This window comes from Carassius auratus, chromosome 22 (genome assembly GCF_003368295.1).
Source record: "Carassius auratus strain Wakin chromosome 22, ASM336829v1, whole genome shotgun sequence".
Lineage (NCBI taxonomy): Eukaryota > Metazoa > Chordata > Actinopteri > Cypriniformes > Cyprinidae > Carassius > Carassius auratus.
Genome location: NC_039264.1, coordinates 9,514,939 through 9,541,860, shown reverse-complemented (window position 1 = coordinate 9,541,860; position 26,922 = coordinate 9,514,939). Strand labels below are relative to the sequence as shown.

The 26,922-nt window shown below is 38.5% G+C and overlaps 1 protein-coding gene across 4 annotated transcripts; it reads left to right on the top strand.

The window, feature by feature from the left end:
• Positions 1-4,411: 4,411 nt before the first annotated feature.
• Positions 4,412-26,536, top strand: LOC113039640 (transcription factor E2-alpha). 4 transcript variants are annotated; one of them, XM_026197603.1, is made up of 21 exons: positions 4,412-4,929; positions 8,084-8,180; positions 9,298-9,370; positions 13,751-13,812; positions 13,906-13,978; positions 14,215-14,255; positions 14,342-14,474; positions 14,560-14,606; positions 16,645-16,744; positions 16,921-17,057; positions 17,141-17,237; positions 17,516-17,574; positions 17,733-17,811; positions 18,071-18,144; positions 18,671-18,874; positions 19,550-19,661; positions 19,786-19,933; positions 20,205-20,258; positions 20,995-21,230; positions 22,936-23,088; positions 23,906-26,536. In XM_026197603.1, the coding sequence occupies exons 2-20, from the start codon at positions 8,106-8,108 to the stop codon at positions 23,079-23,081; spliced, it is 1,950 nt and encodes a 649-aa protein (XP_026053388.1). In that variant the 5' UTR covers positions 4,412-4,929; positions 8,084-8,105; the 3' UTR covers positions 23,082-23,088; positions 23,906-26,536. The 4 variants fall into 4 exon arrangements, with proteins under 4 accessions (XP_026053388.1, XP_026053389.1, XP_026053387.1 ...); XM_026197602.1 differs by having other exon boundaries at positions 4,413-4,929; positions 18,068-18,144; XM_026197604.1 differs by lacking the exon at positions 20,205-20,258 and having other exon boundaries at positions 18,068-18,144.
• The last annotated feature ends 386 nt before the right edge of the window (positions 26,537-26,922 follow it).

Sequence of the window (26,922 nt, the reverse complement as noted above, 5' to 3'; positions counted from 1 at the left end):
TTACAGTAGTTACTATGCCGTCCGCAGAAGAGATCAGATGTACTAAAACACTAGTCACATTTAAATCTAGACTTAAAACTCATCTGTACAAAATGTGCTATATAAATAAACTTGCCTTGCCTTAATTGTAATTGTAATATATATTTATACATACATACATACATACATATATATATATATATATATATATATATATATATATATATATTTTTTTTTTTTTTTTTTTTTTTTTTTTTTTTTTTGCAGCAAAATACAGATGTTGTGCAGTGAAACTGTTTCAGGCGTGCTCAGGTGTCTGGTCTTGGCTTATCTACCCAAGGCGTTTGGTAAGCATTGGTATCGCTACAAATCAACAAGCTGGGTTGATGGTCCTTTTCCCAGGGTGCTGTAAAGGTGGGTGTCTTGATTTTAGTGTCCGTTGACTGGCCTCCAGTCGAGCGGAGTCAGCGGGGGTCAGTTTACCATGTGCAGGGCAAGCAAAACTCCCCTTCGACTCAAGATAGTCCCAGAACATGGGCAAAGGGCCAAAGACATCAATCTGTGAAGCAGAGTTTCAGAAAAATATTTCCATGAGGCTACACAATCACTTTTAGCATCAGTGTATTCACTGCTGTATTTCAAGACGTCAAAGAATCGAGATTCCTGTTTGAGAATGAAAGAATTCAGCCGGTGATTGTCATAGAGATGTCACTGTTTCAATTGATGGGTGTTGGTGAGGCTTGGCCTAGTTTCATGTCTGATCACTACCGTATGCACCGAAGATCTTGCCCCGCGCTGCAGGTATTCAACGAGTGCAGCACAGCACAGCACCACATCTGTGTGTTACAGCAGCCATGGAGGAGTTTCTTTGAAGAGCTCAGATGGCTTTTAGTGATGTGAAAAGAGAGAAGTAAATCAGAGATTAGAGTTCGGTGAGGAGGATGAATGTATGAAAAGGTTAGGGGTTCATACTGTGGAGTGCTGTAGAGCAAACAGAGATAAAAGGTGGGTTCTGTGCTCAGATGACCTGGAAATGGAAAACTCTGGCGATGCACACGGCGAGAAGCTTCAGGTTCAAACCAGCCGACTGCAGGTGCTCCGTCCGTGTGGTTTGCTTTCCCACTGATTGCACTTTGAGATAGTTTTCAGTATTTTTATTTTACCGGGTGAAAACATACCGAGAAATGCATTCAGCCATTCTCCTGGCCATAATTAATCCGCCCATAGCTTTACTTCTGAGCTTTGTCATTATTCTTATAATGATTGTCATTAGATTCTCATTACTGTACTACATTAATTCTGTCCAGGTTGAATTTTAAATGATTGATTAACAGAAGAATATTAGAAACTAACAGCACAAAAAGCTACTACAATATATAAATACTTTACTATTCAAATAGTAGAATTTTCTTTCACTATAGTTTATTACGGTAATACACGTTATAAGAAACAGCAAATATGTGACCACAAACTGTGGTCAGTATTTGCAAATCGCCTTTAAAGTTGTACAAAAGAAGTTCTTAGCAATGCATATTACTAGACAAAAATTAACTTTTTTACACAAATAAATAAATAAATGACAATAAATTAATACAAATATATTTTGATTAAATATATTTTAGGAATATAAAGATTTTGTAACATCATTGTGACATTATTATCATTATTTTTAATTAACCCCAACTTCACAATTAGCATAAAGCAAAACTTACATCAAAATAAAACTCAGGTTTCATATTTGAGGGAAATTGGTCTGAAAAAATTAACATGACAAATGAAAAAAAAAATTGTAAATAAAAAATAGGCAAAATGGGTAATTCTAAAATAATTGTCTAAAATGTATTGAATGTTTTTATTTTTATTTTAATGTTTATTTTTATGCTAATTTCAGTTTGCATATCCAAAAATGCATCTTGACAAATGTCTGAAAGTGTCAGTTTCAGTTTCAGTTCAGTTTTTTCTTTCTTTATGGAAAACCATCTTAACTCCCCCAAACAAGTGCTTTTTGAACCATTCATTAATGCAAATGGAAACACGCGAAAATAATACTTACGCTCTGTTAAACCAAATAAATACACGCTGTCATGAATCATTTCCATATACCAATTTAATGATAATTGCATGGTAATTTCATTGTATGCTTCAAATTGAGTAGTATAATATTATGCCAAGGAAACGTTACAATAGCAAAACAATAGTCTTTATTCAGACTTTCTACGTAGACAAATATTTTATACGCTCACACAAATGTATGAATGATTAGCAGAAACGTGTGAAACATATGCTAATTTTGCTTCTACATCTGGCGTTAATTACAGACAGAGGGCGGAGGATGGCTGGAAGGAGGATTCAACAGAGTCTCTTAATGAATCCTACCATGCATGGAAACGAGATATTATACTAAACCATCTTAGATTTTTTGTGCAAATCTGTCACATTTCACAGCCACTCTCTAAACTGTCCTCGCCGTTTTTTCATTTTGCTATATATTCTGACTGCTTGTGATGACGAATCCAGTGTCCATCAAAGTGATATCTCAGTCGACATAACTATTGGTCTTAAAATCCCTGGACGTCTTTCCGAACAGCAATGCGTCTTTCCTTCAAGATTTTTTTCTTCTCTTTTGTCTGTTTTAACCCTCCGTTCTGCATGACCCACTGCATGCTCTCCATGTCAGTCCCAGCTGTTACTACAAACTACTTGGAGATCTTACAAGCTCACTAATTTTCGCTCTTGAAATCCCACTGTTCGCCGTGAACCACAATCTGACCTATAGCAGTAGGCTCATTTGTCTTTGCTTGGAAAACTGGCTAAACTATATGACATATAATCTATATAATAATATATAAATAAATGTATGCATGATCAAACATTGTAGTTACTGTGCGTGGTGCTCTCTTTACGCTAGTAAAGGTATTTAAACCAGCTGTATTCCTTTGCCTTACAGCTCCATTGTCCACCATATAGGACCCTTGAGGCTAATTATTACAATTTACTGAGCTTTTTGTTATTCAATAGAGACCCATGATATGATTTACTAATTTGCTTGCTCCCTGCTGTGGAGATCTTAAATGGTTCATTTATTCTGCTCTGATTTTGTCCATTTATCCTTCAGTTTCTTCAGAAGAACCCATAAAACTATCCCCTTAATTATTGTTATTATTAGATTAGATCAGATTTTTTAAACCACACCCTCCTCAGCTGTTCTATCTCCTTGACATTTAACTAAACAATTGGCTTTACGTATTCACTATTGGAATTGAAGCCCCTTCATGACATTTTCCATGATCTTCACCGATATTTAGACTCGTCTCTTTGCTTTGGTTGACCTCACTTCCTGCATCATTTTCTTCTCTTTCTGGTTGTTCCTTTCTGTGGGATTGGTGTGGTATGAAATCTACAATTGACTTGTACCGCTCTTGATATGTTGTTTCCTGCCATCATCCTTCTCTCTTCTTCTTCTGGCCATGCTGTATGGCCTCTCATCCCATCCCCCCACTACACACTCTGTTATGATCCCTGTATACTGTGATCCCATGCTCCTCTCCCCCCTCACTACACCAGCTCTATGAATCAGCCACAGGGAGAGACAGAAACGATTCTGTGGTTGTGGTAAGATTTATGACTGAAAATGCATGCTCAGTAAGGCAAAGTATTTGGTGTGAGACTTCAATTTTGTTTTGGTTCCACACACCAGCCTAGCTCTGTAAATACATACATTTTAAAAATAAATGAGTATATTTTGCATGGGTTGGTTGTAGTGTGATGATTAAGGGTTAATGTAACTTTGGCAAGTTAGCTGCTAGTGTAAATTTATATTTATTTATAGGCACTGAGTAATAAGAATATTAAATGTAACACTTAATATATGCTATGGTTATTTTGTATTATATTTGTACAAAGAAATTTTAATCCATTACTGTTAACAGTCACGTGAGGCAAAAAACTAACAAAAAAAAAAACATTTAAATAACAGATGAACTGGATACTGAAATGCAAAACTTGTAAACACTACTTCTGTTGGAAGGCTCTGTTGGAACTTACCTCAGCAAAGTCTTCCCTAAGAATAAATGGTGTGACCAAATCAAGTAGATAGACTAGCCTAACTAGTAGTCGCTAAGACCTCAATGTGAACTGGCAATTCACTTTTAAGAACGTTTTTGGTCGAATTAGAGAAACAACGCGCCGGCGTCGACGTTAACCAGACTAATAAAATGATGTCACGCAGGCTGTGCTCTAGCCCCTTTCAGTCAGCCTCACTGAACACACACAGTGTTCGTCACGAAAGGGGCGGGTCTGGAGTGAATATACGTGTGCCTATTGGACGTTCCAACCGCCTGTCACTTTATGTCGCCTTTCTATTGGCTGCTAGCATGCGGGTTTATCTCTTCATCTCTTGCTGCTCTTGTATAAATGCCGCTTACTTTTCTACCGTGAACCTCCGCCGGATGTTATAGTTCCTGTAATCAATTATTTTCCCCTTAAACTACATCTATTATACCTTGTCTGATTAATGACCAACAACCATTCTGCACGCCCTGGCCACTCCTTGTGTTTTAACCCGTTGACCTAGTCGAAAAAACTCTTGACTCCTCTGGGCACATGAAACTGGACACCCGAGCGTTCGAGGCACCTCTTTCCAAGCGGAGGAATACATTGTTGCTGCTCACAATGTGGATGGAGGTGGTCAAGATGTCTACTAGAAGAATGAATTCACCTCAATTGTAACAATATAAAGGAAGTCGTTTGGATACAGACCTGCAACACTGTATTTATGACGCTGGTGTTTTGCTGGAGGATGTCAAAGGAGGAATAACGCACATTGTTGCGCCTATCAGCCTCTAATGCGCCGCGCTTCAAATTCTTTCAAGTTTTATGGTTTTTCCCTACGAGATTCAACCTTTCTTTTTCTTTTTTTACTACTGGATGTAAAACAACTGATAATCAGAGGTAATGCTTCTTTCCCGTTTCTCGAGTTTTACTCAATAAGTGAAATGGTTTTAGTCTTATATTTACATCAGAGAGTCACATAATTGCATATTGAAGTTCCATTTAGCAAGTTTTTAGGACGTGTGCTTATGGAAGTTGGGGGGTGCAGAGTGTTTTTTTTTTTTTTTTGGTTTCTTCTTCTTGCTTTGAGGCTGTGTTGGTGGTGGAAAGTCCTGCCCAGTTTTGTGCTGGTGGTCTTTAACCCAGTTCTATCCTAACAGAAATGACTCCTTTGTCCTTTTATCAAAGTAAGGATTAGTTTTGTGGGGCGCGTATGAGTTTAAGTGACTAGTTAAGAGCGAGCTGTCAGTGCACATTTAATTGACAAATTACTAATAGATGAAAGTTACTTTAATTCGGTAGATTTGTTCAAATGTATAATGTTCTACTGAACTTAGGCCGCTGCGTTGTAGCGTGTTGTATCCAGGTTTGCCTTGCACAAAACGTTTGGTTTAATTCAGTTACTTCGGTGAATATTTTCTTCTTTTTGGGGGGCAGGAAATTCCTCGCCCCCCTCCCCACCCCCACTCGCCTTCATCAAATCGCGAGTCTCTTGAGGAAAAGTTGACATTTTGTCGCGGGTACTTTTATTAACTTGCGCTTAATCCCCGGCCAAGCTTCTACATTTATCTCACAACACATGAATAATTGAGAGTTATCGGCCCGACGGCTGCTTGATATTGATAATAACGCCGTCCTTATCAAAAGTACGTGCGCGCGATCGATGTGGCCTATTGGTTTTCGAAATGGTTTGCTATCGGAATACAATAAGTTTACAACTGAGAATAAATATTGACATTGTTCATGTTTGGTGGAGCTTAGCCTACTTACACAAAGAAAGGGACGTGACTGAACTCTAGTTTAAACGTGTTTGCACACAGTAATTGAGATGGGGTTTAAAAAGGACATTTTTTTTGTGGATTTATTCTTAACATGGATTTATTTCGGGTAGCCTATATTGAATTGGTGGTTAGTGGTAACACTGTTGCACCCTCTTACAACTAACCACCAATGGCTGCAGTGATACAGACCTTAAGATACAATTTAGCATACCTTTGAACTACGAAATACGTTTCAAATTTGTGTTTCGCCTTGTTTTTAGTGTCACTTTATTAATTTCCCTTTATTGTGTGTGTGATGGGAACATTTACCGTTAGGGATGGAAATCTAGGGATGGAATATAGCGATTCTGCTTCAGTTTTTTCGCTTAATGATATCTTGACGATTTTAATGATGTTGATATAATAATATCAGGAAAAATGATTGTGGCATTTAGAGCTCAAATTATGCGACCGCACCAGATTTCAGCAGAACCGACGTAACAAATCATAAATAAATGTAGCTAGCCTACATCTCTCGCATTGGTGTTTTTTTCCCTTTACAGACTTTTAGAGCTATCATAAATGCATCATAAAACTGACCCTGATTATAATGCAAATAGTAAACAAACGAAAAGGTGGTAAGCTGTTTCATTCATCATTTATAGAACATAATATGATTTGTAGGCCTGTCTTATTTGCACGTTGTCATTAGAACAGCCAGTCAGTAATAGGCTTATGTAAGTTATGAGGTAACTTAAAATCAGACAAAACTAAATAAATCACTTGGGGTTCAGTAAGCGAGCTAGATTCATTCAATAACAACTCCAGCTGATTCATAAGAGTTTTCGATCCACTACACAAAACCGGTTCATAAGAATCATTCGTTCGAAATTCGAAATGTTATTTACATTTTTAGAATCACTTAAAAGAATCGACTCATAGAGTGACTTGTTTAGGAATCAGATTGGACTAAATTGATGATCAATAGGAAATACTGTCAGATTACATTGATCTGCTAAATGAATTACAGGTCATAAATAATTCGGATCAATTTCTTTCTTTTTTTCAAGAACCGGTTCTCGATTCCAAACCCTAATCAGACTACTACAAGGCCTTCACCTCATTGGCTGTTCATACCAGTTCAAATCAATTCATGTTCCTCGGATCTTAGGCGTTTGTTACATTTTACATGGAAATATGCTGATATATACCAAGTGTAATATATTTTTACTTGTGGTTTGGCTTTGTTTTGGCTGGCAAAGACTAGAGGGGAATGTGGGACCCTCTGTTACTATCTTTCTTGTCTTTTTACTGAGGGTCCACTTTCTACGTGTTGTCATTTAGTTGTTTTTGTTTGGGAGTCGAGAACGCAGTGTGAATAAAATGTACTTGCAAGGTGTAAAAACACTTTTATTTTAGCTGTTGGCTTGTAATAGTGTTATAATCAGACTGCTGAAGAGAAACTAATGGTTAATAAGCAGGACTGCTAAAGCACACCACCTGTTGGCATGATACGGGACCCCTAATGATGTTCCTGAGGAAAAGTTTCATTTTTTTTTTTTACCAATATTTGATGATTTCATTGTATTTTAGTAAAAGAGATACTTAAAGTATTTTACTGTATTTGGAGACTGTTTAACCCCCCCCCCCACGCCAACCCCACACCCTGGTTTGATGGTCTCCTTTCATGCAAATCGACTGGCCAGATAACTATAAATCATACACACGATAGAGATGTACAATAAGTCAAGAACATTGATTTGCATGTTCCATGTGCTGATATCATGGTTTCATGGAAACTTATTGACTTGTGATCGCATTGAGTTTCATTGGTGTGCTGAAGTTGCATAACACAACAATATCAATAATAAGATTGACCGACATAATAGAAGAACTGGCTCTTTGGAAACAATCAAAATAAAACCCTGTAATGCTTTTTTGGCCGTTTAAGTGTAACACAAGACTAATTGTAGTGTGTAAAACATACAGGATGTCCTCGGCCAAATTAAATCAAGCAAGTTTTAGATTCGAAATCAAAATCTTGGACAAAGATAATGACGGCACTGGCATTTCATACAGCCTCCTGAAGCAATGCACAGTTAGTTAATTAAATGTAGTCCCATTTTTCAGTTGAGACACGGAAATGCTGGTAATGTACTCTTATGAGATGTGTATGAGTACAATACACTCTCACTTTTATTTACTATTCGACATGCACTTCATCACTGCTTTTCTCATTCATCTGGTCTTTAGATAGCTCACCCCAGCTGTCTCTCTCTGGTTTTCTTCTGCAGGGTGCTTTAAAGACCGAGGGGTATGAACGAGGCGCACCAGAGAATGGCTACAGTGGGAACAGATAAGGAACTCAGTGACCTGTTGGATTTCAGTGCAGTAAGGAAGAGACTATGGAGTCTTTGTTACCGATCTAGACAAAAACTCTCTCTCGTAAAGAATCGCATTATGATTCCTTATTCGCTTCAACAACGTCTGACCTTGTAGTCAGAGGGTAGCCGGTTTTCTTCATAGCACTTCAAACTGATCAGATCTCACGTCACAATGCCTGCTGTGTTGTTGGTGGCTATAAACATTATAATGAATCTTTAAATCATGTGCGGTCTCCAACTGGGTCCTTAGAAGTGCAGTTTGCCAGTTGAAACATCTCCAGCATATAGCAATAACCGTCTCTCTTATCCTTATCTCTCTTATCCTTCCATTTATTATTCTTAATTTCACCTGTTGATAGAACTTGATTATTCTTGGCGGTCATGCTTTCCTAAATAGCTTCAAAAAAAATAGCGAATATAAAAATGTTAATTCATTGAACGGCTCGACCATGCTTCATTTATTGCATTGGAAAATTGCCATCTACCGAAGCAGTGAATCAGCTAAGACAATACATTGATAATCAGACGTGCCAGATCGAATGCATTATGATCTCAAATCTAATTACAAATTTTTGATGGTTTAGTTACTCCCTCATATCGCATTCATTTTCCAGCCTTGAACTTTTGTAAAAAAAAAAAAAAATTTTTTAAAGGAGCTTCAGCATTTGGTATCTTCTTTCTCGTGGTGTAAAAGGTGGTTCACATTGTGAAAAATGTCTACCACGCCAGAAAGTCCCTCTCATGCACTATGCAAGGCTAGCACTGTTGCTGCTAATGGGTTTCTCTTTGCACTTCAAAAACAAAGAGGCATCATCCATTCATGTAAACGGAGCCTCTTCAGCCCTTTCCGTGAATCTTGAATTCTTTGTAGTACGAGACAAGATGCATCTTCAAAGAGCCATACTATTTTGTGAGAAAAGTCTCTTTCAGATTGAACCATTTTAGTGGGTTTTATGTGGCAAAGTTGACATGACCTTTAGCATTAAACGTTTGAACAAGCTAAGCTTGACGTCATAGAGCGTGAATCCCCAATAATGCTGAAAAATCGATGTCTGTGGGCACCTGTTGATGTGAGTTTGTCTTAATATGCTACTATGCTTAAACTTCTTATTTTTCTGCCTTAGATGTTTGCACCCCCTGTGGCCAATGGGAAGAACAGGCCTACCACACTTGCTAGCAGTCAATTTAGTGGTTCAGGTAAGTCTAAACGCATGCCTTTTCCTGTTTAGTGTCACATATTCCCCGAATTTGCCATATTTGTACATTTCATAAGTTTAAAGCGGTGTTCTTTATAGCAGTTGAGATGTTTGGGCCAGTTGCTAAGTGCTCCTTCCTCTCAACAGAAGAAAAGGACAAGCTTCTTCTTGTTTTCCTAAACCCTCTCTTTTATGAATTCACTGTAGTATATCCAGAGTCAAAGCTCGGGGCAGTTTGGATCCCTTTGAACTGGTTGTTCAGTTAAAGAACCTATTGCACAAACTTGTACATCGTAAAAACTTTGTTCGGTCAAGAAGAGTGACTGATTTCTGTTTATAATCCCGTTTTTGTCCAAAACATCTCATTGTCTTTGTTTGTTGTCTGTTTGTCATCTTCTACTTTATAACCAGTTGCACATCACACTCACAAAAGTGTTATTTTTGCAACCATCGTTGGCTTGTGTTGCTCCAGTTTAGATTGTTTCAGAAGCTGTCAAAGTCATGAACGTCCCATGCATTTCTCTTCAAGTCTTTCCAGTCCGTGTGTCTGTTTCCCAATCGACACTTTAAACATCACCCTTGAATAAGAACAATCTGAGAACAAAGACTTAAATAAAGGCCTTACGGTCTCCAAATGATTGCCCCACGCCACCGCGTAAAACACTCCTCCCCCCACACAAGAAAACACTTTCTCCTCCTGCCAACTGACAGGAAATGGACCCTCTCTGAAACAAAGCTCTCTCATACCTCCCACCACCCTGCAGGAGGCCCGCATGAGAACAGCAAAAGAAACACGGTGAAAGATCACCAGCTTCACTCTCGGTCCTAAAGTGCCATTTACATAGCAGGGCCGAGCTAATGTCACAGTTTGAGATTTTTATTTGCGAGAGCTACCTGACACCGAGGTGACCCCAACTCTTAAATCTGTCACTTGTGAGATGCTTCTAGAAGGTCTCCGCATCAGTCAGCATAAGCCTCACCCTGTGAACTCAGGATAACAGGATATGAGATGACAACAAAGGTCCAAGTGACAGTTCCTCAACGTTATTCATTTAAACTTCTAACAAAATTACGGGTTTAGTACATTCTAAGCTTTGTCGGCATAGTTGTGAACATGTTCTGGATAACCACAGAATATTTTTTTTACCTCGACCCTTTTTGTTTTTTAAAGAAGTATTTTGAGGATTTAAAAAACGTTATTTTATTTTTTGTATAGTTTTGTGTTGAGACCGCTGTTCCAGTCTAATTTTTATGTTTAAAATCTTCTCTGTATAAAAAGTTCTTCTTTTGCACAAATTGTCCCAAAGTTACAAAATGTTTTGACATTACATGGTTATGGCAGGAACTGCAAGTAATATGTGTATATTTTTTTGCACAAGCAAGCTAATTTTCAATGTTTCCAACTAGCCTCATGTTAGGACCTAACTTCAAAACATTGTACTCTGACATTTATTGTATTGCCCTGTCCTTTCCCATTTTATTTTGCTTTTAAAGAATTAAAGGACAAAGGACATTTTATTTCCTGTGGTAACATGCCACAAATGCTGTTGATAGAGCTTGACATTTATTGAACCCAGAACATTCCTTAAAGATCATAAAAAGTATTCCAAATTAACAAAAGCTGTGGTTTTCAACTTTAAACTAAAGGCCAGGAGTTAAACTTCTGACTGTCCTCTGCTATTCATTCAGAAGATCCCCAAAGTCATTTTTAGAGGAAGCAGTGGCCTTCAGAAGTGCATCTGGTCTTCAGGACAAAAGTGCTCGGAACGGGGGTGTTCATCTCCTCCCCCTCCTCGGGCAAAGCCACGGTGTTTGCAGGATTTTTCTTGCATGGGAGGACTTCACCAGGCGTCCTCTCGCTCACCCCACAGCTGCCCAACACGTCACCCACTGAGGCCAGCATTAGGACAGAGTCCATTTCCCCCCAGTCACATCCCTGAGATGCGAGCACATTCACACACACCCCAACCCTCTACATTACGAGTAAATCACTTGCATATGCGACTAAAGCTGTGTCCGAAATCACTCCCTATCCACAATAAAGTGCACTATATCGGGTGTCGGCTGTTGTGTAATGCTGAATTCTGAGTAAAGGAGTTCATTCTCACATTCGTTCACTACCCACAATCCTCTCTGATTCCGAGTGTACATCTGACACTATTTCCCTTAATCCCTTGCAGAGAGGACTTAGAGATGCCATTTCAATCTTTATTATTTCCTCTTTAACGGTTATTTCATGCATTATTAAATTAAAAAAGTATATTATTTAGGCATGGACCCAGTTTAATGTTTCACTAATTTACTGAGGAGGTGTTGTTAACTTACATGATATGATAGAGATGTGATGATAATTTGGTGGATGATATTATCCGTTAATCACCTATGTGGCGTATTCATCCTGATGTAACTAATGGTCGCCTGAGGGTGCTCTACAATCACGGTCATCTTATCTGAGCACAAAACGCTGCTCAGGAGAGTTTCAAGACAGTAAAAATAACAAATACATACAATGTATGTATAATATGTGTTTATTTTTGCTGCCAGTATTTTAATTTAATTATTAGTAACATATTAAGCATTACAAAACAAGTTAGGCCTAATAATACCATCGCTGAAACCACAAAGCTGGCACGGAGGTATATATAATTGCTATATAAAGTCATTGTGAGTGTTATTGTCATTCATTTTAATTTTCTGAAATAATATAAATGTACAGCTCTTGCTCTCTGACGAGAAGAACCGGTTGCATCGGTTTTCGGATCACCAGTACACTGAACTAAGAACCGTTTCTGTCGGACACATGCGGGATTCAGATCGCGTCTGTACTGAACTGATTATTTTGGTGATTGATTCTGAACTGATTCTGTGCTAGTGTTATGATCTCTGTCCACTGGAACGCTATCGCTTTTAATTTTAAAAGGTTTATTTAAAACAATTACTTATCAAACAGATGGAATTAGAAATAAAGGCCTGCCTCTAAAAGCCTGTTACCTTCTGCAGTTCAGGTAAATAAAGGCCCCAGCTTTTATTTGAGGAATTATGGTAGAATAGTATTACGGTATGGTGAGTAAACAAAAAATTGCCAAGGTGTTGGTAGGGGGGTTGACACCTCAAGCCATTATTGCTTCACTTTTGATATCTGCTGCGATCTGAACTTGAATAACTGCACACTGTGCAGCTGATGTATTTGAAGGAGTTTATAAAGGAAATGATCTTTCCTCAGTGCAGGAAATGGAATCAGTTCCTGCATGACTGAATGTCAGATTTGTCTTTGAAGAATTGCATTTTGATGATTCCAGCAAATAAGTGGCCAATAACTCAAAATATAAATCACATTGTGTCCACAAAAAGAATAATAATAATTATACATACAAAACCATATTTGCCCTGAAAAGGCACCAGTTTAGTTTGTTAATGTGGTTAATTAATTTGTAACAGTCTGACAAATCCAATCCAAAACCATTCTCCAATGTTAAACACCTTCTATGGTCATTCTGCATCTGAATCAGTATCTCTGCCTCTTCATTTTCCCCACATAAGATGATTCTGCCAGGGAGATTCTTTCACTCACACAGTCGGTGCCCACTTCATTTCCCATGCTGCCTGCGTGGGCTCCATAGATCACGGCTGTCAGTGTGGATGTCGCTATTTGCTCTGCTTTGTTAGCTTCATCACTCATGCTCAGCCTTCAGTGGCCGCTCTGGCTGAGACCCCCTCTTCTCTCACACATTTTTAATTAGACCTAAAAAAAAAAAAAATCAAAAGGCGAATATGAATATTCATGAACCAACTGCATTAATATGCACAATTATGCAAATCAGCATGCAATTAAGCCATGTGTCTTTGGAGAGCTTTGCATTAAGGCATAAGAAAGGAGGCAGAGGGGAATGCTTTATGAGGAATTTCTGCTCCAGTACACTTTGTTGCCGCAATGTTTTCCAATATGCATTTTCTACATACAAAGCATTTTGGAGAACACTCCGTGTCCTATATGTCTTGTACTGAGGCCTGTGTTGTCCCTATGGGTCTCCACTCCCAAATGTACAATGATGCTAATTTCGCAATTCTTTGATCAGCCTGTTTTTGTTCTGCTTGCCATGATGTTCCTCCCCCCCAACTTGTCTTAATGAGATCCAGTGACTAAATGAATGCTCCCTTTATGGTCAGTGATGTCGAGGCTTGCTGAATGACATGGATATTAGTGTGGTGTGATGGTTTTGGATGAGATCCAGAGGCTGTCTGATAAGCACAGAACCAGCCACCAAATGTCCAATGGCCTTAAAGCATGAAAGGAGAATTAAAAATGGATCTTTATGTGATGGTTTAGTGCATGCCAAAACTTCAGTATTGGTCTGAGAGTTTGTGATCAATCGCTTTGTAGGTATGGAAGAACGCAGTAGTCCCTGGGCTGCTGGAGAGCAAACCAGTCCTTCTTTTAACCAGGTACAGGTAGACCCAATTACTTGTTTCTCATCTAAAGGTGTTGTTGGGACATGTTTTATTGTTTTGACCTGCTTCTGTCTTGGGTGTTTCCAGAACTATGGAGAGGGCTCACACTTCAACGAACATGATGGACTATCTTCTCCATTCCTTGGCACAGGAATTAGTGGTGAGTGAGCTTACCAACTTCTAGTTGGTTTATCTCAAAGCCACAAATGTAGAAACTGCCCCTTGGGTTTGGAAGTTGCTCAGGGTATTTGAGTTCCTCTTTAGCCTCACAAAGAGCATTTACTCAACCTCCATGTTGTGGCATTGGCTTCAATTTCTTCCAATAATTGTGACATTTGCACTCCATTAAAAATGCTGAGTGAGATCGGTTCACTCCAATTTAATTTGTATTCGCAGGCAAGAATGAAAGGGGCGCTTACTCTTCCTTTGGGGGCCAGGTAAGTTGAATCAATTCTTGAGCAACACTTGAAAGTGCTTTAGTCACTTAAAGTGCTTAAATCTGTCATCTTGTTGTCCTCTAAAGCCAGGGTTCCTGCCCTCAGACATCGCCATGCCTTCTGCAGATGCCATGTCTCCATCCGGACTGAAGTCTGGCTCACAGTTTTACCAATCATACCCCAACAACCCCCGGAGACGCCCCTCAGAGGGAAGCATGGGTAAATGACAACATTTACTAGACTTGCATCAGATCAATCAGTATGGAAGGACAGAGTACCATGTATGCTTTGATCTTTTTCACAGATCCCCAACCGAAAAAGATCAGGAAGCCGCCAGGACTGCCATCTTCAGTGAGTAACCTTTCTGAAACTTTCTTACATGTTTCCCACTAAAAATATTTCATTACAACCTTTCCATTTTAATGACCCGAATTGTGAGGAATTACACAGCTGTTAAGTCACCAAAGTCCTGCCCTTTAGAAAATTGTAATTGCATAAACATGTTGTGATGATGTAGTGGCCATTACAGGAACTTCCAGAATTGAATTCCAGCATTTGTGGCATCTGAAATGGTTTGACATCAGCCCAAAAGTTTAGCTCCAACACATCTGCCTGGACGTTTTTAGTGATAAATTCTTGCAGGAAGGTGCCTAATCCTACCCAATACCTAAACTAAACAGCTACCTTGCTAACTATTAGTACGCAACAAATTAGTTATTGAGGCAAAAGTCGTAGGTAATGATTTGTTACTGGCGAGAACAGGACCTTTAAATAAACCCTCAGAGATTGTACCGTTGTGACAAACTATTAAATATTTAAGGCCCATCCTTCCATAAACAATCCAGTTGACAGACTTTTGATTGAACAGGGTATGTATTTTCATTTGCATCAAAATATGTTTACCATGACTAAGGTCCATAATCCTTCTGAACCTTTGACCATTGCAAGTCAGCGTTAACTTGAAAAAACATGCAAGAAGTCATACCCCTTTTTTCAAGTCATGGGAAGAGTAACCATTGTTTCTTGATCTAAATCCACATAAGCTCAACACTTTGCCCTCTAAAACCCCTCCCTGAATGTGATCCTTCATTTTCGCCAATGCTAGACCTTATCCTCCCCCTCTTCCAAAGTGACCCAGTTGTGAGTCCCCTTGCACCTCTCTCTCTCTCTCTCCCTCTCTTGCTTGTCTTAGCTCAGATTAATGGCTTCTGATGAGCTAGGAATCTAGCTCCTGCTGAATCCTACTCTACGGCTCAGTATAACTTCCTTTTTGCCGCCACAGCATTATTATACCCTAATGAATGCGCCAATGCTCACCTGCTACCTTTGCCATACTTTTGAGATATTTCAAAATCTACGTTTTTTTGAAGTTTAAATCCAACTTTGGCTAAGCACTAAAGGATATTGATCTTCTCAAGTGCATCAACAAATCATTGCGAGGGTGTGTTTCCTGGTGGACTTCAGAGAAGAGGGCCATTCTCAGGTTCTTTTTCCTCCCTCATTTGTTCTTTTATGTGGTTTCTACATAATCAACCAGTCTATTTTGCTCCACTCCTACCACTTCTTCGGCAAGACCTCTCCCCCCACTGTTCTCACCCCTCCCCTCTTCAGCCCAGCTGCCTGTGGAGTTGGACGGGCTCCAGGAGTAGGCAGATGGCTCTGTAATTAGAAGTGCATCTCTCCATTCCCATCCCACTTCTCCCTGTTAAATCAAATTACAGGCAAAAGAGAAATATCGCTTTGCTGGATTTGTATTCTCCGTTGGCCCGAGACCCACCCGCCCTCCGGCGCCCCCCTCCCTCCCAAACACTCTCTCATGTATGCACGCATACAGACAAACATACAAATCATACATGTTTAGACGTGCTTGTTGGGGAATACGCTGTATGGAGGTATGCCTCGGGGCTCCTGAATTCAGATGAATTTCCGATCATCATGCAGTTCCGTTTAACGGTTCCAGATAATTTTATTGTGACTACTATAAACAAAACGAAGCTTTTTTTTCCATTTCAACGTTATGGAATATATTAACACCCAGTGGTCTTAGCCTGAGTTGGACTCACTCTCAGTGATGGTGCTCCCTGTAGCTGTCCTCCCTGTCCTTTTTGGCTCATGGGAGTGCGAGAGGAAGTGCCGACTGTGCCATGAGATGGCCGTGGCGCATTTCCCAGCATGCTCTGTTCTCTATCCCTGCCACTTTATCTGAGGGGGCACTATGGAAACACGCGTCCACGTCATTTGTACCGAAAATCACTACGCGCTTGCCAGCTTCATGGGCTCCATGTCAGTTGTGCATTCAAGTGCAAGCGATTTGCTATGGATATTTTGTCCATATGAAGCCTGTTACTTTGAACGCCATGTTTCTTTATGTCCTTGTTTGTAAACGCAGGTTTATGCTGCCACCTCTGGCGATGACTATATCCGTGATGGTGCTGCCTACCCAGGCTCCAAACCTGGTTCTGTGTACCCAGGATCCTTTTACATGCAAGGTGTGTACACTGGAGAAATAAAATCATCTTTCCTTTATCTCCCAGAGCCGTAAATTCTAATATTAATGCGTGCATAACTTGTTAAAGACAAATGTTCCTTTGGATTAGAATAGACATCCACATAAGTTCTTGTGCTGATTGTTATTGATCCTTCCCTTCTGCCTTTGTGTTCGCAGAGGGCCTACACTCCTCTTCGGACCCCTGGGCCCCCTCTGGATCCATAGGTCAGTCGGGCTACACGGCTATGCTGGGGAATTCGCCTCACATCAGTCAGCCAGGCTCCTTCTCTGCGATAAACCCACAAGACAGAATGGTATGTCTTCTGAAAGGTTTTGGAAAAGGACTTAAATTGTGACTCAATTCAGAAGCTCCAGTAACTGTGTTTATTCCTTACAGAACTATCCCTTGCATGGAGCGGACGTCAATGGCTTCCATTCAGGCTCCGCAGCTTATAGCCACACATCCTCCATGAATGGATCAGACAGCATTTTGGGTAAATTACCTTCGTCGTTTGATTTTAATGTCCTCTAGGTTGTGAAATGAGCTTGTAAGTGAGTTCAGATTGGATCTTGAAGTTGATTCTTCTTGTGAAATCATTTTTGGCCCTGGACTAGTCTGAACTCGAACTGTAATTTAGAGGAAATGGCCTTCAATCTCTCATTTGGACTTTGACTGGACATTTTTAGAAGATAGCAAATTATGGATCACTTGAATAGTCGTGACATTGGCGTAATGAATGGAGTTAATAAGTACTCCCGTTCTCTCCCACAGCAAGCAGAGGTTCAGTCGCAAGCAGCTCAGGTGATGAGATCGGAAAAGCTCTTGCTTCGGTGAGTGAGCTTTCATTAATCACCATGAAAGAGCATTTGGCCATGTGAAGTCAAAGATGGATAGCATTATTCAGACTTTCAGTGATCCTTTGGGTATGGATTATTATTCGCCATAGTTGAAGAAGCGCTTCACATTTTGTCGTGTTTTTGATTGACAGATCTATCCTTCGGACCACAACGGCAACAACTTCTCCTCCACTCCTTCCACTCCTGTGGGCTCCCCTCAGGGCATTGCAAGTAAGCCAGATACGCAGTCTTATTCCGTCAAACCTTGATCTGGTGCATTAGATAAGTTTGTATTGAATGATTCCAAGACAAAAACGTTTAAGCATAGGAAGAAGCATGAAGATTCATAAATCACTTTCTTTAGATTAATGGGCTTTGTTTTGGTCAAGGTGTGATTGTGAAGCTCTAGAGCGCCATCTGCTGTTGTAGTGGCACACCAGCATTCAGATGTTTCACACTCAGGCTGTATACATCATGTTCTTCTCAGCAGGTGCAGCACAGTGGTCGAGAGCTTCTGGTCAGACTGCTCTGTCTCCTAACTATGAGGGTGGACTACATGCACTGGTAGGTTTATAAAGTTCCCCAATGTTAACACCTCAAGCTTCACTCTTTGATTAAATGGACGTACAAACCGTATTGTTTTTGTAGTTTAGCTTTTTTATTTTCATCACTTTTAATTTTGTTTTAGCTAAAATCTGTGATCTGTAATATGTGAGCTGCCAGTGCACCATTTCAAAGGTTCATTTAAGCTACATTTTTTCTTTCTTAACTTTTTCAACTAATGACAGTGACTTTAATAGTTTTAGTTTTACTTAATAACAACATTGATGTAAAACCACATTTAGCAATGACAAAATTTTTAGATAGTTTTTAAAAAAAATTTACTTCAAAACATTAAATACAACTTATTTTGTTGTATATATATTTTTTAATATAGACTTTTTAGTTGTGTTAATGACTGTTTTTGGCCTCTCTGTGCACAAAGCATCTGTGCTTTTTATTCTACAGAGGAATTTATTTCAGTTTAATAACTTGTATTATATCTATAATAATATATTCTATCAATAATATCAATTATATCTCTCCACAGCAGAACAAAATGGAAGACCGGCTGGAGGAAGCCATTCATGTGCTGCGAAGTCATGCGGTGGGTCAGGCCCCGGGAATCCCTGGAGCCCATGCCGACCTGCACGGCCTACTCAGTGCCGTCTCCACATCCAGTGGATCTTTGGGGGGTCTCCCTCAGACCTACTCCAACCCAGCACTGCCCCTGAGCACCAGACATCCTACCATGGTTAGTGTAGGCATTATGTATGATCCAAACAGATGGATAACATGAAATTGCACCCAAGGCATCATGTTTTTACTGTATTGGTTAATTTAGTCACTTAACAGTTGAATTATTGCAACTGTAATGTTATAAAGCTATGAGAATACTTTTTGTGTGCAAAAAAACAACTTCATTCAACAGTTTCTTCTCTTCCGTGTCAGTCTTTGATGCACGTTTACAAGAGAACCATGACGAAAAATTTCTAACTCATCCTCTCTGTCGAAATCTTCAGACATCTTTACGAAGACAGAGTTTTTAAGCGTGTATTGTGCTCTGCTTGTAAACAAGGTGTAGCGCATCCAAGTTCAGAAAAGCTGTTAAACCACTGATAACACATGGACTATTTTAACAATTTCTTTACTAATTTTCTGGGTCTTGAAAGTTTCAGTTGCGTTGCTGTCTATGCAGGGTCAGAAAGCTCTCAGATTTAATCGAAAATATCTTTATTTTTGTTTAGAAGATGAACAAAGGTCTTTGTGTTTGGAACGACATGTAACTAGAGTTTCAAACTAGCTTCACAAACACTGATAACAGGCCTCTAGTTTAGAGCTGTATGTGGTTTGTAACACAAAACAATAAAACTGCACCTGTGGGTATTGATATGTGCTAATTGCTCTCCCTTGCTGCACTTGTCTGCAGGCTGGAAGCCATCATGACGACCATGCCTGCCTTCCTCCCAGCAGCACCCTTTTGCAGTCCGCTCATGCTTCAGGCGCCCCACAGCCTGGAGGAGCACCAGAGGGTTTTAACAGTGAGTAGAAGTTTCAATTTCTCTTTCTGAACCGACCGAACATGTAAACAACAGATGCAAATGCTGAGAGTTGCGTGTGAGTTTCAGCGGGATGCATTTAATGATTTCCTATTTTTGGCTTCAGGTTTGCCCGGAGGCTTGGCCCACACCACGCTTTCGTCAAACAAGTCTGATATTAAGAGGGAAGACAAGGAGGAAGAGGAGAACTCCTCTGTGGCCGATAAGTCTGAGGAAGAGAAGAAGGAAAGCAAACCGTCTCGTACCAGAACAAGGTACAAGATCGCCTTTTTAAGCATTCCTCTAAACTAATGGCTGATTGATTTTTAAACCGTAAACACTCAACCAAACGTTGGTTTGAAGCAAATCTGCATTGTCTTAATTTGATCGTCTACAACAAATGTCTAATAAGTTTCTGTGTCTGTTCAAATGTTTCTTCACATCAGGCCAGGCCTGATCTGAAAGTGTTTGGGCTCCCCCAACACCCAAAATACCATGTTTTATAGTGTTCTCCACCCCCCTCCCAAACTCTCACATTGTTTTCAGAAAGGAGGTGTTTACCCATCAAGTCCTTTCAGGTGTATCAGACCAGGGAGAAGAGTAAGTCTATCTCCCACCATAGAGTGCATGTTTGTGAAAGACTCCGGATGCACACTTGATTCGCTTTTAAACTTTAAATGTCTGTGTGTTATTGTGCACAAAATAAATTCAAAGCCATTAAAACACTAAGACGATTTTTGCACAGGTGGGACTCTGACCTATATAGGATGTTTTCACTGGTTTTTCAATGCACAATTGGCAGCAAATAAAGAACATTTGTGTTTTTGTCTTTTATATATGATTTTTTTCATTCACCTCCTGATCTAAAATTGGGTTAAAATTGATGTTTCTATACTACACCAGTAAAACGTTTGGAGATAAATTCTCATTCTTTTGTCATGAAATGGTGAAAATGAAAAAAAAAATCAGCAAAACTATGAAATAACCCTAATGGACTATGATGCTTAACAGCTTTGAAGGAGTTTGCATGTATTCTGGACACTGTTTTCACTGATTTGACACATTTATGCAAAGCCTTCAGATCCAAAACCTATGTAGCATGAGAAGACATTAGTCAGGTGTGTCCAAACTTTTGACTAGTACTATATTTAAGAGATTTATAAGTACTTTATGTACACAACTTGACACCTAATATACTTCAGCAGGCACCTGGACTAGAGAGTGTACTTGTCACCTTGTTAAACGTGTTAAATGGTCAAATAAAATAAATGTTCAATTAATTGTACGGTTTTAAAAATGGAATTTAAATGTTATATGTATTATTATCTCTTCACAGTCAAGACAATGAAGATGATGAGGATTTACCGCCAGAGTTAAAGGTCGAGCGGGAGAAAGAGCGGCGAGTGGCGAACAACGCACGAGAGCGACTGCGCGTGCGTGATATCAATGAGGCCTTCAAAGAGCTCGGCCGCATGTGCCAGCTGCACCTGAGCAATGACAAACCCCAGACCAAACTGCTCATCCTGCACCAGGCCGTCAACGTGATCCTAAACCTGGAGCAGCAAGTCCGCGGTATGCGTTTTCTCCTTTAAAGGGATAGTTCACGCAAAAAAATTAAAACTCTGTCATTATTTACTCGCCTTCATGTCGTTCCAAACATGTAAGACCTTTGTTCATCTTCGTAACACAAATTAAGATATTTTTGATGAATTCCAAGAGCCCTCTGGCCCTCCATCGACTGCAAGGATCCAAACCCGATCCCCACGGTTAGTATTACCGTTTCATATTTTAATTATCATTAAATCTGTATTCAATAACTGCGATTGGAACAACTCCCAATAAAGAAATACTATCCAGCATAAAGCTTAGTTTTCAGTAACAGCACGCGGAGTAGTTTCGTTTTGAGTGAAAATGGGAAATTATACGAATTAATATATGAATTAATATATGAATGTACTTCTGAAGGTTCTGACTGTGTTCAGAAACGATTTGATGACTTTTTGTTTTCATTTCTCCTCCATGTTATACCTGAAGGAAGCGTTCTCAATCACAATACTGCTTTTGTCCACGGAGGTTACGGGAAACAGCTGTAATTCAGCTTTTCTATAAGCGCCACCTTCTGTCAACAACTGGATTAACAGAGACTTATGTTTACGTTCAGTCTGCGTGTAGCTTCTGTCAGGACAAAAACAGACCGAATCTGCATGCCCTGCTGTAAATTTTGACCGGTTGAACAAAAACAAGTTTATGTGGATTCTACATATTTAAACAATTTAGATAAATTACCTAGAATGATTTATGGAGTAGATAAAATGCATATAATCATTTTATATTATTATTAATAATTATCATTTTGACTTAACTTTTTTTTTTATATAGGCTGAAATTATATAGGCTGAGGTTTACCTTTTTATTAAACTTTTTCAAAGCTTTATTTGAACATTTACATGAGATATTTGAATGTGCTATTAAACTGTTGTTAGTCAAGTTGTCATTTAAAATTTATGATTTAAAATGTATGATTTATGCAAACAAAAAGTAATTTTATTTGTTGTTTGTTTAATTTTATAAATAAAACCTAAAGTGATTTATGTGCCGGTACTTTTTGAACGTCTCCAACACATTTTAACAATACCGTGATAATACTGATAACCGTGATAACTTTGGTCACTATAATCGTGATAAAAAAATTCTTACCATTACAGCCCTCGTTAAAATAATCCATGTGACAATTATTTCTTTGCGCACTAAAATATTCTCGTAGCTTTGTAAAATTACGGTTGAACCACTGATGTGCCATGGATTATTTTAACGGATCTCCTTGCTACATTTCTGATCCTTGATCATGTTTGGATCCTTGCTGCCTATGGGAGGAGCCAGAGAGCTCTCGGATTTCATCAAAAATATCTTAATTTGTGTTCCGAAGATGAACTAATTTCATACAGGTTTTGAACGACACCATGGTGAGTAATTAATGACAGAATTTTCATTTTTGGGTGAACTAACTCTTTAATACTAACACAAAACAGCATTTACTTGTATAATTTGACATTTTTTGAGTAATACTTAATATTCAATGGGGAAATAATATGTTGAGACTTATTGAAATATTTTAATTTATAATAGTTTTGATTGATATCTGTTCACTTGGCCTTGCAAATATCAGTGAAATGCTTTATGATAAATGAACAGTTAACCTTTTCTAAAAATCAGTATTGGACTTCCTTTTATGTGAATTAATCCCTAATTTTGTGCTTTTACTTTAATTTTCATTTAGAACGCAACCTGAACCCAAAAGCGGCATGTCTGAAGCGACGTGAAGAGGAGAAAGTGTCCGGGGTGGTTGGAGACACTCAAATGCAGATCTCCGGACCACATCAAGGACTAGGAGGAGATGGACGCAACTCTGTCAGTCACATGTGATCATGTGGTATGTTAATGCACATTTAAACATTGCCTCACTTTGTGTAACCCAGGTTATGCAAACACTTTTTGGTCACTAGTTCGATTTTTTTTCACTATTGATAATACAGTTAATATAGTATACAATAGTTAGACACCAAAAATTAGAGATGCATTTTATCGCTACTGTGCTGATTAACACTTATTTTAATAGCACAATTTAATGGTCTTAAGCAAATGTCAAAAACTAAATCCATTTTTATCCAATGTTGTAATGCTTTTTGTTATTTATTTTGACAAAATGGTATAGAATTTAAATATCTGCCATTTATCAGCCATGGCATTAAAAATTTGTTTCTTATTAGTTATTTTAGTAGTGTATATGTGATATTGTATTATTTAATCATATTTTAAATTAGCTTCTTTCTTTGTATTTTCAGTTATAGCCTTTATTTTAGTAATTGTGTTATGCACGTTGTAATTTTAAATTGCTTTAGTAATTTTAGTACTTCATCTTAAAACCTATTTCAGTTATTTTCCAATGCAAGACCATACTTATATTTTATTTTGGCAACGTTTGTTAATATTAGTCAATTACACATTGAGAAATACTTCTTAAGGACTCAATGATTTTTAGTTATTGTTAATTGCAACATTTAATGATACATAAATATCTGTAGTTGTGTCTGTTAAAATCTAATTAGCTTAAGATGAAATAAACAATGAACAGTAATTAGAAGTAATTAGTGTAAAGTGTTACACTTATTTTAAAGTATCTTAATTTCAATTACTAAATGATATTTTATAGTTTTAGTCTCTGATGGAAATCTGTTTTCTCTCCTTAGAACCAGTGAACTTTCTTGGGGCTCCTGGAAGCAGTGACCTTGAATCTCTTCCACCGTTCTCATCCTCTCTGTGTGCATATAGTGACTCGGAAAGCATATCATCCACGAAATCAGAGATGCGCCCTCCAAAACTTTTCGGACACACGAACCGACCCGCCAAAACTGACACAGCAGATTTTGTCCGTGATCACTCCAGACCGCAACTACCAGCACAAATGTGAAGAACTCTTTCTCAAGTCATTTTGTATTTTTCTGCTTCCTTTGGATCATAGAAATAGACAAGTTCTGACCACAGCTGACGTTTGTTTTTCCACTGCAGAAAAAGAGAGTTTTGATCGAGAGACGAGACGGACGTCAATTTAATCATGGATTCGTGCCTAATTGTTACGTTTTATATAAAAGACGCAAACTGCTTACGTGTGCGGAACAAAAAAAGTTTGGGAGTTGCTTGTACATGAGCAATTTTTCTTTTCTTTCTTTTTTTTTTTATGTGGTTTGTCATTCCCTACTGAAAGGTACAGTCTTACGTGCGTTGTTTCACCAAACCCCATGAGAAATGGGGCAAACCTGCAGTGCTTTTGAGGACGGTGTATCCCAGCATGCCTCTGCTCTATGGGCCAGGGCTCTTTGGGAACGAGAGAAAAGCACACGGGCCGTCGCAGCTCTTCAGACTGTTTCATCTTCCTGGAAACACCACGCATTATCAGCTCTCACGATGCCATTGACTATTTCAGCCAATCGGAAGAAAGCACATCATAAAGGAGCGTGAGCTTCTGTTACAATGACAACAGCGCTTGGATTCCATTGTGTCCCCAAGCAAAAAATTGCCAAGTTGACCTTTCACTTCTTTTATTTTTATCAACCGAATAACTTCAATCATCACTCGCTCGCATCGACTCATTGTTGCCAAAAGCGTACACATGTCCACCTCACACATATGAAATGGATATTATTTCGATTTGAGGAAAAATGTAAGAATATATATATATATATATACATAAATATATATATTTTTGTTAGTCGATGCATTGTAGATTCCTAATTAACAAAAACATGTTAGTTTGAAGTGTAGAGTCTATAGCGCAAGTGAACGCTCGGAGACGCGTCGTACGATTTCAAGAAAAAACCCTGCGTATATTTTCAGAAACGAAAGGTTTGGGCGAGGCGACCCGTGGCTAATTTGATCCCAGACGCCCCCTGATATGCTAATGAAGAACTGATAGTGATGGTTAAGGGTGCATTGAGGTTCAAAGCCTCGCGATAGTTTCCTGATTTCAGGGAACTGTACGTCACTAGAAGTGTTCTTAGGCAATGGTGTAGAGCGTAAGCAACGTTCACCATCATTTCAGTCTCGCCAGTGCACACAATGCAACCTGTTTGAATGTAACATTCAGATGTACACACTCTCACGTCTCCATCAGACTGGCTTACTGTGAGTTTAGTTGATCCATATTGTCATTTCAAGGTGTACGTCTCAACCCATTTTTCGTCATATGCGTGAGATAATGTTCCCCGATTGTTTGAATTATGTATGTAGGAAAGAAATGGTGTTATAACCTGAATAATTTTCACAGTGTCCACAATGGATATGATTTCGGAGTAATAACATTTCACCGTAAGGGGGATACTGAGCTTAGGTTAATGGAGACCTACTATCAATTCTTGATGAAGATAAAAAAGTTGTTAAACATTTATATATATCGTGGCCTTCTTATTCTCAAGACTGTCATTTTTGAGAGTGATGCCTTGTCAGTGCCTAAACTTACTTTCATTGTAAACTTGACCATTTGTTTTATTTCGAAATGCAAAAATGTCTCATCCGTCTTTTTTTCTTTTCTTTTTGGAAGCATCTGTGTAGTATTTAATCTGAAATTTAGAAGCATTGTAGTCTTTCATCCTCATTATTATGCCGTGTGTGTGTGTGCACCTTTTTGGCAATTTTAGGATTCTCTTTCCTGTCATCTTTGGCTTGACTAGGTTGGAATTTGCTTTTTTGCTTTCAAGATGTTAGTGTCCTGTGTTCTGTGAAGCACACGAGAAAATTGAAGGATCTTTGTCGATTAATCAGATGGGGGCCAGAAACACTAGACTGTTATGAGTAATTCTCAATTTACCCAGCTGATACCATCATGTTTGTTTTGATAATATCCATGAAATATATGAGACTTGTTTTTGCCTCCTGCATAATGCTGAAGGGGAGTTGTCGTGTCATCAAAGATTCTCCTGTCTATAATTACTTTATTTTTCTCCCCAAAGCAATGAATGTTCAACTAAAGTGAACATTTTTGAATGAATTGTTGTGTGCCGAAGTAAGACTGCTAACCATTATTTCCATCAGAATTAAGATGTGTGTGAGTTTTACCGAACCTGGTGTCTTGCAGTCGCAGAAGGGACATGAACAATACTGCTGTTGTGTCTTCAGAGTGCCTCCGGTTTTTGTCATTATTATAATTTTTTGTCTTTGTTTTTATAAATATATATATAAAGTAGGTATTGAGAACTGTCCTGTATATAACAGTAATGTAGCAATAAATGTGCCATTTTTAATAACAGAATTATACTTTTTTTTTCAATGTCTTGCTTTGGATCTTGTATACCTTCAAATGAGTTAAATAAAAGAAAACATTGTAATAAAAGTCTTACCTTTGCGTGTCTTTGTCGATAAATGCTTGGGGTAAAGAGAAATAAGGACCATTTTGACTGAGAGAACGATAATTATAACGTCCACACACTAATGGACGATTTCTTTCTCTTCGTTAAAAGAGCGATGCAGCTACGTCATCTGCCGCCTAAATGGTGATTTTTTTTTCGCTATATATATATATATATATATATATATATATATATATATATATATATATATATGCCTTTAAATCAGTCAAATTGCAAAGAAAACCCGATATCTTTCAAAGATTTTATGCCAATAGGCTACATCGATTTTTTTTAATTCTTCTAGATCTTTCTCTTAAGTAACCAAACTTAAGAACTTTTGTTTGTAGGTGGACTGATAAAAAGCC